The 13,859-nt window shown below is 38.8% G+C and overlaps 1 protein-coding gene across 12 annotated transcripts in view; it reads right to left on the bottom strand.

Moving 5' to 3' along the window:
* The window catches only part of GRIK1 (glutamate ionotropic receptor kainate type subunit 1), a gene marked incomplete at both ends in the record, with an annotated part of 430,476 nt that overhangs the window by 114,346 nt on the left and 302,271 nt on the right, over positions 1–13,859 (bottom strand). For all 12 annotated transcript variants that reach the window (XM_082839549.1, XM_082839554.1, XM_082839553.1 and 9 more), the window contains one exon: positions 9,643–9,786. In XM_082839549.1, coding sequence (XP_082695675.1) covers positions 9,643–9,786 — 144 coding nt within the window. The remainder of the gene's footprint in view (positions 1–9,642; positions 9,787–13,859) is intronic.

The raw sequence follows: 13,859 nt of genomic DNA, 5'->3' as shown, positions 1-13,859 counted from the left end.
TGTGTAAAAGAAAAGCAGACAGCCAAAATATCCATTCGTGGGGAAATGGATAAGTACCCTGAAGTATATTTAATACATAAGTTGTCCTTCTGCTTGGATCCTTTACTCTCTTAATATTTACATGTCCTGCTCCCTCTTTTCTTTTAGGATTTTATTCAAGTTTCACATTTTTTATGAAGTATTTTCTAACTACCCTATATAACACAGTAATGCCCATTTCTGTCTTCAAGGACTCCTCCTGCACAGCTTACCTCTCCTGAGTTTTGCTTTTCTGATAATCCTTGTCATTATCTGAAGTACAATATTGCCTTTTATATATGTCTGATCCCCCCACTAGAGTATCAGTTTCATGAGAGCAAGGGCTTTGTTTTGCTTACCATTGCATTCTTGGTGTCTAGAATAGTAGTTGCAACATATTGAGTATTTAGGAGATATTTGCTGAATGAATGAATGATGGAATACTAGATTTCAACAAAAATGAATGAACTGGATAAATAATAAAGATGCATCAACTTAGATATATTGCAAAAGTTAAGTAAGATTAACTGGAAAAGAAAATTGATGAATGAAATATATATGCACACAATATATGTAGGCACACACACACAAAATTTATATATATCCATACAAAAATGTACACACCCACACATCCCCATATCTCTCTCTATGTGTGTGTGGATATGTATACATGCATATATATGTATAGGCATATACACACATGTATATGAATGTGTGCATACATGCACATATATGTATGTGCGTACACACAATATACATATATGTGCATCTATAAAATGGCATTCATTTAAATAGATTAAACACATGTGTGCATGTGTACATATTCACATGTACACACCTACATAACAGACTGTAGTATAGAAAGCAAATTCTTCAATCAACCTTGCAGAGCCAGGACATTAGTAGATGAATGGAAGGAAGATGATAACTGACATGAGTCTTTGAATGCTCTCTCATAAATAAAAATGTTATTTAGAATCATATAAACTAAGGAGAACTTGGCAGACCTCCCATTTTATGCTGACATCCCCTTTCAACATTTCTGACAGGTGATTTTTCACCTAGCCACTGACTGAATATTTCAGGGGCAGATATCTTAGCACCTTAGTTATAAATGAGACAATGCATATAATTGGTTAAAATTGTAAACTTCGAACATTTAGGAACGGATGTCATTTCTTTGTCCAGAGTTGTACAGGGAACTGAAGCAAGGACCTGAAGAATTCTCTCTTCCTTTAGGTCTAAATGTCCTAAATATGAGAGAATGCTGGGATGAATGGGTTTCATGTACACAGTGCAAGCTAGGAGTCAGAATGCAGGTAATTTTCAATAGGTGTGGAATGAAAAATATAAATGGAAATTTTTCTGAAGAGTGGAAATTTGACTGAGTTTGCTGCCAGATCCAATGTCATCTAATTAATCCAAGGGACAGCCTGTCCTGGCAATCAAAATCAAATTGTATGCATAACAGGAAGTGTTACTGGAGCCACAGCAGGATAAAATCATGGCAAAGCTTATGTTTCTCTAGGGACTTTTTTTTCACCTGGATCCCATTAAAAAACCCCACAAAATCCTCTCAATACTGACATACTAAGTAAAAGTCCAAATAAATATCAAAGAAAATATAGGTGCCTCAGTGGAGAATTTTAACTTTTACTCTTTGATTTTTAAAAGCTTGACTTTGAATATTTTGTTTATGTATTCAAATTTCTAATCTTCATTCCATCAAAATAAATCAATAAATTACATTTTCATAACCAAACAGTGACAGAAAGCTGTCCATATTTTATATAGTTCTCAGTGATATACCATATACTTTGGCATTTGTAAATAATGTTTCACTCTTATGTAGGAAATTTATTTTGGACCAGATCAATTAGGAACTATTTACATGGTTTAAAATAAAGTATCAGCTCAGTGAAATTTAATAAGAGTTTGCTAGATTTTAGCTTCCTGGGTTCAGTTCAACAAGCATCTTTTAAATGCCTGCCATGTACTGCACAGCAACGTGAGGACACAAAGATAAATTGATTTTGTCCTTGTCCAAGGGAAAGATCTTACAGTGTCTGAATGAAGCATGTGAAATGCTAACATAGAGATGTACAGGAGCTATGAAGTCCAGTGGAGAATCCATCCCCAAATAAAGGTTAGAGAGAGGCTTACTGGACTAGGAGAATTAACTCTGAGAGAGAGTCAGCTACATGAAAAATGGGAGGCAGTGCTTTTCAGACTGAAAGGAGTATGACAAAAGTGGTGTTGTGAGGTCAGTTTTGCCAGGAAAAGAGGAACTCACCTATCTTTACTGTATGAGAAAAGCATGGTGAATGCAGGAAACTATAAGCAAGTTTGTGTTTCTAAAGGGTAGAATACCTACTATGCACTCTTGTACATCACTTTGCTTATATGGTGACGACAGTTGTAGAAGGGCTAACAGTCAAGATATGGGGCCTAGTTAGAGGCTATTTTAATGGTCCAGGGAAGAAATGATGAGGGCAGTGGGCAAGGAAGTTTGTTAAAAAATATTTAGGATAGAAAGTCTGATGGGACTTAAGGCAATGAGTGTGCTGAGTTGGATGAAGAAATTTAGACAAACTTGTAGAGGTCTGGTTTGAGTGATATGTCCTATCTTACTGTGATGTGTCAAGTCAGGTGCCCAGATGATGGATATCAGGATACTAGAGTAGGTAGTTAGACACTCCCAAGTTTCCTATACATACGTACAGAGGAAGCCCCCTCAGAGACTGTTCTAGATCAAGGATTTATACAAAGCGTCACATGTGAGGTAGAGGTGGTTGCTGAAGAGATTTCTCTGGACAGAGCTGTTGTCTCTCTGTGAGTTCACACCCCTCTGCCTTTAGGATACTGTTTTCTAATTCCATTCTTGGTGAATGGAGCTTCCAGGGAGCCATTTGGAGAAATCTGAAATAGGTTGGCTACAGTTGGAGATGCAGAAGATCAATGGCTGATGCAAACATGAGAAAGTGGAGGTGGACTATGGTGTGACTCCCAAGTGACAGAAGAAGTCTATATAGAGTTGACCAGTTGAAATGATGGGCCAAGCAGAAGTCTGCTGCATTGCAATTAGAGGTATTCCCTGAATTAGAATGAGTAGGTATCTCCTGTGGACCAGATTTGTATCCATGGTACCTGGGTGGGATAGGCTTGGGTTATAGTCAATAGGACTGTCTAGAAGGGTGAGGAGACTTCAGCAGAAAGAGCAAGAGGTGTACTACTGGATTTCAAGGGGCTGAGAACTCTTCATACCCTTCCATCTGAAACAGGGATCCACTGGTCTGAGTCAAAGAAACATCAGGAGAGCCTGCCCAATAGGAACTCTAAGCTTTAAAAATCTACCAGGCTTACGGGGGCACCCACTTAATGTAGGAATTTCCTGCTAAGCTTAGAGAACACTGAGCAGCCCCGCCAAGCAGGAAGTGTCCTAACACAGGGGTCCTTAACTCCCAGGCCGCAGACAGGTCTGTGGCCTGTTAGGAACCGGGCCACACAGCAGGAGGTTAGTGGAGGGTGAGTGATCGAGGCTTCATCTGCCGCTCCCCATCACTGACATTACTGCCTGAACCATCCCCCTCCTCCACCATCCGTGGAAAAATTGTCTTCCAAACCGGTCCCTGGTGCCAAAAAGGTTGGGGACCGTTGTCCTAATACTTTTTGAGCCTGATAGGAGGTCCAGCAGCTAAGGGTGTGGTGAGGAAGTCAGCAAGGAAAGGAGAAAGAGGAGAGCCCACCATCCCTCCATTTCCCTAGAGTCTTCCAGCAGAGCTCAGGGAGAGGAGAAATATGATGTTATATCAAGTTGCACTTTTGATTAATGTCTTAGACTACATAGTATAATTCATAAGTTGAAGTTCAACTTAAAGAACCTCTAGGACTGCCATTACCTTAGTAAACAAAAAATCATAGTCTCTATGCAATTTTCACTAAATAATTTTAAATGGGCAGTAGGAACAAAATAAACTGTTTGTTGTCCCACTAGTTGTGTTTGTTTGATATACTGGTTACATCATCATTCATTGACATTGGGCCTACAGTAGTGATAATAATTTTAATAGATAAAACTGATGGGTTCTATTTGGGAATTTGTTGATATGTGGGTGGCAGCAGGACATCCAGATGGATTTTTCCAACAGGGAAGAAAATGAATGAATTTAGACCTAAGTTCATTTTGGTCTAAATTTTGGAGAGAAATTAAGGCTAATTCAAGAAACATTTGTTTATTTCTCTTGAACATTTTTTTCTCTTTTAGCTCTTTATGAGTGATGATTACTTCTGAACAAAGATGTCCACAATTCCTCAATAATCATTGTGGGTTTTTCTGTTTCAATCAAACTTACACATAGCTACGAATATAAACTGTCTAAAATATCATTTTGTTTCTGCCTGAAGAACAGTGACTTCTTTATAAATCATCAATAAAATTAGAAATTCTTAGCAGAATTTCTCAGGTGGAAACCAATTGTCTTTCCATATTTATGTAAACTCATTTCTCGCCACTTCCACGTGGGACCACTCCATCTGAGCCCATCAGAACTCCTTATGTTTCATTTATATTTTTGCTGGTCACCAAACTGGAACATGATTTCAAGCAAATTCTGCCTTAAATACTCAGTTCAGACACTTTTTTTTTTTCATTTCATTGACGTATAGTTGACTTACAATGTTGTGTTAATTTCTGTTGTACAGCAAAGTGATTCAGTTATACATATATATATTTCATATATTTTTCATATTCTTTTCCATTATGGTTTATCAGAGGATATTGAATATAGTTCCCTGTTGCTATACAGTAGGACCTTGTTGCTTATCCATCCCATATGTAATAGTTTGCATCTGCTAATCCCAAACTTCCGATCCTTCACTCTCTCACTCTTCTCGCCCTTGGCAACCACAAGTCTGTTCTCTGTATTTGTCAGTCTGTTTCTGTTTCATAGATATGTTTATTTGTGTCATATTTTAGATTCTACATATAAGTGATATCATACAGTATTTGTTTTTCTCTTTCTGACTTACTTAGTATGATAACCTCTAGATACATCCAAGTTGCTGCAAATGGCATTATTTCATTCTCTTATGTGGCTGAGTAATATTCCATTGTGTGTGTATAACGTGAGTTTCAAGGAGACCAGCATGTTTGTAAGGCCCCTGAGATTGCAAACAAATCTTTTTGTGGGAATAACAGGTACATGGTTTAAATCAGTTTTAATATAGGGTCTGTAACCCAGGAAATAGTTAAGAACCCCTGATTTAACCTAAAATCTGATTTATTTTGCCGTACCCACCATTTACTGCTCTTCCCAACACCTGTGATTTCAGACTCTCTTCCTCCCAGATGCTCTGATGTGCTTTTTGCTCCTTTACCAGCTATTCCCACTGATTTCCCCATGGCCAGCTTGAACTTACTCTGGGTCCAGAGTAACTCTGGCTACAAACAAGAAGTGTTTCAGCTTCTTCACCCCACATTCAGCTATCATTTCCCGGACTGACCTGAGATGTCGTTTGCCAGGGTTTTCTATTACCTCAGCATGGCTGATTGTTACCTAATGTCTTTGGGTCCCTCCTGAACAGTCGTGTGTGTTTGATGATTGAAAGCTCCCTCCATCCCTGGCATCATTGCATTTGGCTGCTTGTATGCTGCATGACTGTCTCCATTGAACGACTGATTTTCCACTGCCAGGTCCTGTCCTTCTTTTTATAAGCACTGCTACTTCATCTTAGGCTCAATAATAACAGTGATGCTGTCAAATAACAACAGCAAGAATGCACTGCTTACATATGCTAGGCAGTACACTTAAAGTTTTATACGTGTTGCCTCATTTCTTCCTGACCACCACCTTATATGAGATACATTTTAACAAGGACCTTCCATTTAATGGTAGCTACCCTTTCTTGAGCAATCACTGTAAGCCAGACATTTTGCTAGGCTGTACATATATTAAATGTAATCCTTACAGACATGTGAAGTAGGTATTTTATCCCCAATTTATAGAAGAGGGAACTGAGAAAAAAAAAAGAGGCTAAATGACTAGGTTTACACAGAGAGCAAACTGATTAAATCTCAGGGTCTACACTCTCAGTTCACAGTTAAATAGGCTGGTCTATTCCTAGGACCCCTGCCTTACTCTCCCACTAGAACCTAGGACCCCAGTGGACAAGTCTAGCCCAGGCCCTTGTTTCTGTCTTATTGAATTGTGTCTGAGTATGATATTCATATACGGGGAGTTTGAGCTATAATACTTGCTCATAGATTGTATATGGTCTTCAGTTCCTTTGCTGTTCACTCATTCACTTATCCATTCATCTACTTGTTTGGCATCTATTTATCGGGTGCTCATTCTACCTTCAGCATTGTGCAAGGACTAGGGAATCGAGACTAGAAAAGCACAGCTTGGAGACAGACATGTAATCAAATACCATGGTCTAACAACAGATGTAATAAAGGAGAGGAGCCTGAATTTGTGAGTCAGGGCCAGCAGACGGGGGCTAGTGCTTGAATTGGGTTATAAAGGATGACCCAGGGGAGGCACTTCAATCAGAGGCAAGAGAATTTGGAAGGAGCATATGACAAGTTCAGGGAGCCACAATAGGTTCAGCAAGTGCTGGGATTAAGGCAGGAGATGAGAGAGATGGCACAGGAGGTCAGGAACCAGATCACTAGGGGCCTTGCATATCCTGCTGAAGAGTGTGGGTTCAAATGAAATCTTCAGATGAAGCCTGCTATTCCTCCACTACATAGAATTTATATTAGTAGACAGTAGAAACCACATCTTGTAATTTTGGGGAAATATCCCCTAGAGCACCAAGTTAATATTACTTATATAATGGAGTCCCAGTAATTCTTGTTGAATGGGAATTTATAATTTATTAATATGTATTTGCTTAGCAAATGCCCAGAGAGATAACACTATAACACACCCTATCATGTTTGAAATATTCTTTAAGTCTTTCTCTCTTTCTGGTCAGCCTAAAAACACTGAAAAGTAGGTAGCCTGAGAGATCTGTCTGAAAGGCTTACTGATTCTAAATGATGTGTGGAATTATCAGGGGTTAGTGCACACACAAATACCTCTCTGCTCAGGAAGTTTACCTCCTGTGACGAATTTGATCTTCACCCCGTAAATTCAATCTTACCTCCTGTGACGAATTTGATCTTCACCCCATAAATTCAATCTGCTGACTTGCTTATTTACATTATTTCTGATTATAGTTTTGGAAATCATTTAGAAAACGATAGTTACTAAAAGAAAGGACCAGGGGAAGTTTTAGGACCAAGTGTTTTATTTCATGTTTCCTAATAAAACCTGTTAGTTTCAAAGTTTTGTTGTATTAGGTACTCACTGAAAGAAATATCTGCATTTTCTCACTTCTGCATGTTTTAGTTTGTCTCAGAATTCCCTCAGTGCCAGTCTTTCAACAGGCTGGGGCATTACTCCTGGTTAACCAGTTTTCCCATTTTCTCTGCAGATGCCTACACCCTGCCAAAGGCAGTATAAAGCATCGTGACTCAGGAGACAAAAGAAAAGATGAACACAAGGTTTCTAATGCATCTCCCCTTCTACCTCCAGCTGTGGAGCCTGAGAATGGGGAATTTGTTCTTTGGAGTAACTGAATGTCAAATGCTTTCAATGTGGTCCCTCATCTTAGAGCTCATTATTTCTTTAAACGTATCTAAAGATCACTTGGTAATTTCACCTTCTTATGCAACTTAAGTACAAGAAAAAAGGCGCTTAGGGTGTTCCAGAGTGTTTGATCCCAAGCTTTCATGTTGTCTCATGCCTCTCCTTGCACTGGTATGAGATAAAAGGAATCCAGCTGTTTTCTTGTTAAAGATCAAGGTGATCAGGATGATGATTCAGGACATAACTATGATCGCTGCAGGGAGAGGAGAGGCTGTGTGATGTTTTCCTATTAGGTACAGTATGTCAGATGTATGTAGCTGTCCGAACGGGTCATTTTATGCCTATTTGTGATTTCTCTGTTGTTGTTTCTGTTGCCAGTTTTAAATTCCTGGCATCATCCTCAGTAGAACTAGAGCTGTTATGAGTGGTCCATTCCAATGGTAAGAGAATAGCTAATGATTCTTACTATGTTGCTGCACTGTTCTTCACAAGTATTAACTTTACTCTTTATCCTCACAATAATGCTGTGAGATAGAAGATTTTATTCCTATTTTACAGGTGAGAAAACTGAGACACAAGGAGTTTAAGTAACTTATCCAGGTTACATTGCTCATAAGTGTTGGTGGAGCTGGAATTTAAACCCAAATAACCATGCCAGGAATAGGATGAGGTAAGAGAGGGACTCAGGGCACATAATTTAAGGAAGCACTCTCTCTCAGTCTCTTGGCAGTGCAGGATTCAAGCTTGAGAGTAAGTGCCTCCTTAATTTGTGTGCCCAAGGCACTTCTTTGCTGTTAGCCATACTTCAGTCCCAGCCTTGTAAATAACCTTGGTTTGGAGCCTGGGTAGTATTAACCTTCATACTGCCTGTCTCTCTGGGCCTGACCCTTACGGATCAGAGCCAGCCTTCAATGAGGAAGTAGATTGAAGAGCCTGAAGAGGGGTCTGTAGGTGCTAAAGAGACTAGCAGAGATAAAGACCTAAGTAGGTATCTTTCTTTAGATTTCTCCCTTGCTCTTGGTTGGGCATTCTTCTCTTGCACTATGTTCCCTGCCACTCTTCTCTTTTATGGCTTTGTCTCACCCCATCCTACTCCAGTACAGAAAGGAAAAAAGATACTCTTCACTTGAGAGGTAAATCTCTGCATCCCATAGAGAAAGCATTAGAACAGCATCACAGCGTATGGTGTATCCTCAGTCAGGCCCGGCTGCCCCCAAGTACCTTATTTCATCTTGTCAAGTCCAGACACACTCTGAAATGTGTGTTGGGGTCAAAGATAATCCAAGAATACATGTCTATAAGGCATCTCAGGATCTTATAACAGGGTCTGGTGAAGGGATGTCAAGTAGCCTTAGAGGAAAGGAATGGGTGCCCAAGATTTCAGGGCTATTGCCCTGAAATAGCAGTGAGAATTCTTTTCTTTCCCAAACACTGTACTCTTGAAAATCTTTTAGTACATGTGGTAGGTTTTGAAAGGTACCAGACTTTTCCAGTTAGCTGACAAATGGAGAAATAATCAGTATATCGTTAGAACAAAGAGGTCCTTCTGTTCAGTCCTGTAGAAGCCAAGACTTAGGAAACCACTGGGACTAGAGGCACTAGAGGCTGACAACATGAGAATTATCTCTGGTACTCTTCAGAGATGGACCAACCTACCCCTTGACTCAACAGGCCATAGAATAAGCACCTGTGAGCTATTTTGAACATGTGTGGAGGGCCAGTAGCAGCTGGGCTTATAGTTGAAATGAAGGATGGTGAACGTTATGATCTGGTAGCTTTTTAAAGCTTCTCAGCATCACACTGGAAAGTTCCTGACAGTTCTTCTAGACAAACTTTTAACAGTGAATTCACAGCAGACTGGTTGATGATGCCTTCTCATCTCTTATAGACATAATGCCAACAGAGCCAAATGGGAAGGACCTCACCACTTGGACAAGTCCAGAAGCACTAAGCCAAAGGAAGAACTTAACTGTGAACAAGCATCACTTGCCTCTTTGATCAGGTTCATAAATCTGGGTCCAAGGCGCCATGGCTTGTGTCGATGGCACTGCAGGGAGCTGACAGTCAGCTGGGAAGCCCGGTGGGAGGCAATGGCCACAATGTACACAGCATCATACATCAGAGCCGCTTCAGTCTGTGGAGGAAGACACACACCACATCTTCAATTCCACCTTTGCTTAGCTTCCTTTACCTGCGTAATCACTCTGCCTGCTTCCTTATCTTCTATTTTTCTGAACTCAGCAACCATTTATTCTCCAGCTGAACACCTGTCATTCTCCAATACTTATTTTTCTCTAAAATAATATCTCAAATGCCAGAAAAAATTGTAGTCATGGCTCTGCTTTGTTTTAAGTTCTTAAAAAGAAAAAAAGAAATGGAACTTTGATCAGCCACAAAAGACTTGACTCAGGGAACAAATATTTTTGGAGTGTCTTATGGTAAGCCCAGTGTTAAGATCAACTACATTGAGTTAGAGGTTCAATATTGGATTCTGTTTCTCAGTATTTACCTATCTATCAGTCTATTTACTTGTTTATATTTGGTAGAAAGAAAGTGTTGTGAGTAAAATTAACATGTGATTTTCAGATAAGGATACTCATGTTAGGACACTTCCATTTACCAGAGTCAAGAAGATTGTAGTCATAGAGTGAAATTCAACGGCAGATTTGAAGAGACCTTCTGAAGAACAGACATGTGGAACTTCCTCAGAAAATATGTACTCTTGTTAGCACTTACTTTCCTGATAGAGATTATAAGTAGTCATTCCTTTGGGGAGCTGGACATATTCTTCAACTCCTCATGAAATTTCTCTCATTTGCAAAATTTCACATAATGCTCTCAGCATTTTATAAAATATACTGCCCTGTGGTTTTCTTTAAGGATAAAATCTTATAATACCTTCATATTTTACTTGAGGATTTTCATAGCAACTTCAAATATATTAGCTCATTTGAAATTCTCAACAACCCCACAAAATAAGCAGAATAGATGGATTAAACTATTTATTATGTAGGAAATTGACCTCCAGACAGTATATTGATTTGTGTAAGGTCATACATATAGCCAGTAATTGGGTAGTTAAACCAAGAATCTAGGTCTTATAATGAAGAATATCATGCAGTTTTCCAAAATCAGTTGAGTTATTCAACATATATTTATTCATCATTTATTGAACATGTCTTGATGGAGGTAGAAAGAGAAAATAAGGGGAACTACATCTTGCATTCTATTACTCTTTGAGTCCAGAGAATATCTCTACTTTGAATACTTATTATCCTGTGCAATCTCTATCACTGCATTTTCCATATACTATACTTATAGTTATTGTTTTTACATCTCTTTCTTGATAAAAGTGCTCGACTTCATTTTTTAGTGGCTAGCACAGTTCTTGGCACATAAAAGTTGTTTAATAAATGTTTGCTGAAGGAATTAATATTATTTCATGCTTAAAATAAAATACACTTTTGTGAAAACTGTATAATCCCAAGGTTTTATGATGTATTTCTAAGATTAATTGCTTCACTCATACTTAATATGAGTGATATATAGAAGTTGTGATGGTGATAATTGTTAAAGCTTAAAAATATTCTGGTCATGTCAGTTCAAGACTGATATAATCCATTTTATAGATCAGAAAGGGAAATTAAGTGACTAGTCTAAGGCTAATTTATTGACAGAATGAGACCGTTAAAAATGTAATCTATCATAGTAGCTGGCATTTATTGAGCACTCATATGTCAGGTGCTATTTCAAATATTTTGAAAACATTTGATCTTCACCATGACTTCCACTCCTTTATGGATGAAGAATTGACAAGGTTAAATGTTGCCCCCAAACTAGTGGTGGGAAAGCCAAGATTCAAATGCAGGAAGTTGGTGTTAGAGTTTATGCTCTCAACCACAAAGCTGAACTGCTTCTAAACCAACTATTTGTCTGATGATTTAATGATTATAATAATAAGTCAACAGTGGTCAATATCCATTGATGATTAACTACATGCCAGACACTATAAGCATTTTACAAGTTGTCTCCTTTAATTACTGAAGTTAAACCTTTGATGTAGGTATTGTCCCCATTTTACAGACAGAGAAATTGAGGCTTGGAGATATAGGAAACAACTTTAATAACTTGCCTAAAGTTATGTAGCCAGTAAAGCAAGGAATGAAGATTCCATCTCAGGATGAAAGTTTAGATTTCAGAGCTCATACCCTTAACCACTATGCTATGGGGACCTGGACCTTTTTAGCAGTGCAATATGCCTTTTTGAAACACTTTTGTATATATATTCAATAACTGGTTGATTGATTTGATAGAGAAGTGTGAGGAGAGGAATTCCAATGATCTTAACTTTTTCATAAACTTAATGTAGAGACTAGGATTTTAACTTTCTTTGTCAAGGTTGTCTCTACACTGGGCCAGGTAATAACAAGGTTCAAAACTATAGGCCTGACCAGTGCTTTCCAAATTCAAGGAAAAAAACCCATTTATTCTTAAACTATGCTTCCCCTTGTCATAAAATGTTTTCTTAAATTGAGGAGATATTTAAGTATTTTATAGCACAAATGAACTACCACTGAATTTCCTCCTCTTTTCAGTTTTATGCTGGAGGCCTGCTTACCAAACAGCAACTCTCAAGTCATTTTAGGTAAATGTAAAAAAAAAAAAAAACTGGCTTGTGTTTCAAATATGTTTGTGTTCACATTTTATTTGCATCTAAAGCCTGGAAGAGACCACAGTGCTCAACGCCTGTAAGAGAATCTTTTTGCAACAACATGTATCATGAAACAGACATATTGAAAGTGAGCTTCTTGCCAATGCATAATGTTTTGGTTATTACAATGATGTGCAATAAAGGATTAACTCAGAGGGCTCAGGATATTCAATCTCTGCACATTCCGAAGAAAGGATTGGCCTTTGACTGGCTTCTGGGAGATTACCTCCTTAAAATATCCTGCCTGATCAGAGTATCGTTGTATCCCTGGGGTCTTGGGTAATGCAAATAGTTTATGCTAACGGTGTGATTTATGGTGAATGCCTGTTTTTGTTCACTTGGGGCTCTGGACCATGCCATATCAGTTTGACCTCTGGAGTGGCTGGAGACCAACTAAAGTCAGCTGTGTAGGTGCTCTATGCCTATGTGACTGACCCCCCTCCCCCCACATAAAATCCCTGGACACCAAGGCTCAGATGAGCTTCCCTGTTGGCAACACTTCATAATGTTGTCACACATCTTTGCTGTGAGAATAAAGCACTGTCAATGCAACTGTCGTGGGAGAGGACCACTAGAAGCTCATGCATGGTTTCTTCTGGACTTGGTCCTTTGTGACTTTTTCCTTTGCTGATTTTAATTTGTATCCTTTTACTGTAATAAACTGTAACTGTGAGTATAACATCTTTTCTGATTTCTGTGAGTCCTAGCAAATCATCAAATCTGAATGTGGCCTTGGAAACCCCAATACAAAACAATGAGATGCTACGTCACCTTAGGGATGAGAACTAAAAACATGATATAACCCTATGGAGTCTTCACATTTTTCTGCCTGCCTGGTATGTAACTGTTGTTGGAGAAAGCTAGAGGAGATAGGGAGACCTAGTCTTTGGAAAGCAAATGAGCAAAAAGTATAGATTTCCCATTTTCTTTCCAAATTTAGAAATGTTCTCACTAACCTGATATGGATAGACAAGTCAGTTCTCTAGGAGGGAAATACTTTAAAATAATACCTCATCCCCCTCATTTCCTGAATTTCCTTTCTTTCATGGTGTTAACATTTTCCTCTATTACAATGCAAATATCTCACCCACAGCATAGAGCTAACAGAAATTTGCCTCTTAGTATGAATTAGCTGGTTTCCCTCTTTTCTGAGACATGCCTCTTGAACTGATGAGGATTCTGACAAGGGTGGGAGGACTAGTGTTTTGCCTACATGAGCCCTGCTAGGGAGCAAAAGCTGGTGGGGGTGGATGCTTCTGAGGGAATGAAAGTGCTAGGAGAGGTGGTGAGCACGCAGGAAGTAGGGGAGAGCAACTCAAGAGAGAGCTGGGGTTTAGAAACACGTTGTAGAAGGTAGCAAAGATATCACCATGTACTCACAGTCTAGAAATTCAGTAATTAGGACTGCAGTTCTGACATGTCCAGTGAGGACTGGCCCAGAAGTTGGCATATTGTGAGCCTCAATGAGTATTTGCCAGCTTTTGAGAAAGACAGGA

Source organism: Leucopleurus acutus (genome assembly GCF_964270905.1).
Source record: "Leucopleurus acutus genome assembly, chromosome: 5".
Taxonomy (NCBI): Eukaryota; Metazoa; Chordata; class Mammalia; order Artiodactyla; family Delphinidae; genus Leucopleurus; species Leucopleurus acutus.
This window is presented reverse-complemented; position numbering and strand designations above follow the sequence as displayed.